At 46.1% G+C, this 2,701-nt stretch overlaps 1 protein-coding gene across 1 annotated transcript; it reads left to right on the forward strand.

The window, feature by feature from the left end:
- Positions 1-292: 292 nt before the first annotated feature.
- V1513DRAFT_386586 (Alpha/Beta hydrolase protein) lies at positions 293-1,665 on the forward strand (the record flags this gene model as incomplete). The annotated part of the gene is made up of 4 exons (XM_066895267.1): positions 293-795; positions 849-1,196; positions 1,259-1,394; positions 1,465-1,665. 4 exons carry the CDS (start codon positions 293-295, stop codon positions 1,663-1,665), a joined length of 1,188 nt encoding a protein of 395 aa, XP_066750336.1.
- Positions 1,666-2,701: the final 1,036 nt, after the last annotated feature.

The raw sequence follows: 2,701 nt of genomic DNA on the forward strand, positions 1-2,701 counted from the left end.
CTAGATTGCTGGAGCTGAAGCTCAGCTTTTGGACAATCAATTATCCCTAAGCTGAATCTCCATTTCGATTCCAAATCAGCTTGCTTGCGCAGCAATATGTCCAGCACCAATATAAATAGGCCACTTTCCACCATGCTCAACGTTCTATCTCTCCTTTTCTCTCCTCATCGATCATATAGATTCGTTTTCTATCCTGATCTTATTTGATTCTAAGAGGAGTCTTGCAACAACCGTCCTCTCGCATTGCCCCTTCACAACGGTCAGAATGAAGGTCTTACGGAACAATATAACAATGGGCCTGGCCGTTATGTGCTCGTTGAAGTCAGTAGCTGGAAATCAGGCATGTTCCCAACTTCCTGCTCCTAGCTGCTTTTACGGGAGCTTGACGCAGCCATACTACCCACCCAATGCTGTCTGCAACGACTACATGATCCCGGTGGACATCGAATACACCAATGTCGCTTTCAATGCCACTAGGTGGAGTGATGACTACGGGCTCAACAACTTCTTAGATGTCTTTACTACCCGTGCTGGCGTTGACAATTCCCCACCTGTTGGCCCTGCTTCGCCCTCGACGCAAACGGCTACGGTGAACATTGCCGCAACGTTCTGCACTCCGAAGAATAAAAACGGAAAGGAGAAGACTGTTATTCTTGCAACGCATGGTGTCGGGCCGGCACGTGCCCACTGGAATGCACCTGTCCAGCCAGATCAATACAACTTTGTCCAGTATGCGATTGGTCAGGGGTTCTCGGTCTTCTTCTACGATCGTCTTGGAACTGGAGCTTCTGACAAGTAAGCCAGACCCTAACATTGAACTTTGACGGAGGAAAGCTAACTTCTATCAGAGTTTCCGGATTTGACAATTCCATCTTCAAGGCCATTTCTGTGCTCCAAAGGATTTCCAAACTCGTCAGAAATGGTCTCTACACGGGAAGCTTAGGAAAGCCAAACAAGATTGCGGTGATTGGATTCTCATTTGGTTCATACGCTACCCACGGAGCGATTGCAACGGATCCAAGTATTGCGGATGCCGTCATCTTAACAGCGATCGGATTCAACCTGACTGGCATCAACGTCAATGGTCTGTTCCGCTCGTTTGTTCCACGCGTTGCTTCACTTCAAAATTCTGCTCTCTACGGCGACCGTGACCCTGGCTATGTGACCTGGGTTGATAAGTATGCTCAGATCTGGAAGTGAGTGTGAATCTTGAATCAGAATAACTTCGTGAATGCGAACAAGTGCTAATCTTCAATAGTTATTTCAAGTATCCTAACTACGATCCTGTCATATCTGATTATGCCGAGGCCGCAAAGCAACCATTCGCTATGACCGAGTTTCTTTCTTTGCTCAGCGGTCCTACGGACGCTAGCGCATTCAAGGGTCCTGTCCTGGTCAGTACATCTATGTTCCCCATGCCACCAGTATATTATCGTTCGAAAGCTTGCTAATATTACAGATTAGGCTATCACTGGTGAATATGACTATATCTTCTGTGATGGATACTGTTCCGGACTCTTGGAAGAGCCTGGGAGAACTTATTACAAAAATGCAAAATATGTACCTTATATTCACCCCGGGGCTAGTCATCAGCTCTTTCTTCATTACAACGCTACCGGGGCGTTCCAGGTTATTACTAACTTCTTGAGTGAAAATGGGTTGTAATATGTTTTGTGCGTCCGGGATACTGTTCTCACTACCGAGAGAAAATCGATCGATCCAGGACTTGGCGAACCCACTAAGGAAGCTATTTGCGATGATTGGAATTGATATGCTGTTTAGAGAATAAATTGGTAATTCATATGCTTCATAGTGTATTCCATAAGCGAGCCACACAAGCGAGCGTAGAGACACAACCTAAAATCATGGATATCACAACACCATAAAACAAGGTATGATAGTTACCTAATTCTTTTAACACGTTCGAGTATTATGACCAGTTTGGCCGCAATTGCCACATCGCCTTTTTTTTGTTTGGGTTTCACTCAATCGATCGTGATTCCTCGTTTCTTGCGGTTTCTGCTTATCGACCTCTATCCTCTGTACTAAACCACAATCTTCCTGTACTGTAAGGTTCCTCCATGCCGTAAACGCTTTCGACGGCGCTTGTGACGCCGATTTACGGCCTGATACGCGGTTCTTGTACCTCCGCTTGAAGAAGAACCATCTCGGTACGCTTGATAAGTGATTTTAGTGCCTGATTGGTGAGCTACTCTGGTGCCTTGCTATTCGGCCCTTTATCAGATCTGTTTGCGCTTGAAGATCCGCTGTAGTATATGTTGTTTTCGGAGACAAAGGGTAGGCCGGTGTAGCACGTTCCGGCAATAGATCCAGATGAGCTAGCAACGTTATCAAGGGTTAAAGGCATAAGCCCTGCACCTCGAAAGCCTCCTTAAATGTTGTTCTTTGTCATAGTGACCTGATAAGTTTCTCGAAATGCAGGGAGAAACTCGATCTGGTAGCGTGATTGATATGAACCTTAATAAGATCCTCGATTTGTTGTCAATTCCAGAACAGAATGTTCTTTCAATTAGCCGAGGAAGACGTCGCAGTATAGCACAAAGTCGGATGACGTCACCTAGCTCCGAGCCGCACATGTGTTTGAGCTGTTGAACGAGGTTAGGGTTCCACCCAGACGCTGCTGGATAGAGTTTGTGGCGCACTGCTCCGGCACCATTGAGAATATGGCAATTCTGGATTT

Source organism: Lipomyces chichibuensis (genome assembly GCF_038497645.1).
Source record: "Lipomyces chichibuensis strain CBS 12929 unplaced genomic scaffold V1513scaffold_102, whole genome shotgun sequence".
Taxonomy (NCBI): Eukaryota; Fungi; Ascomycota; class Lipomycetes; order Lipomycetales; family Lipomycetaceae; genus Lipomyces; species Lipomyces chichibuensis.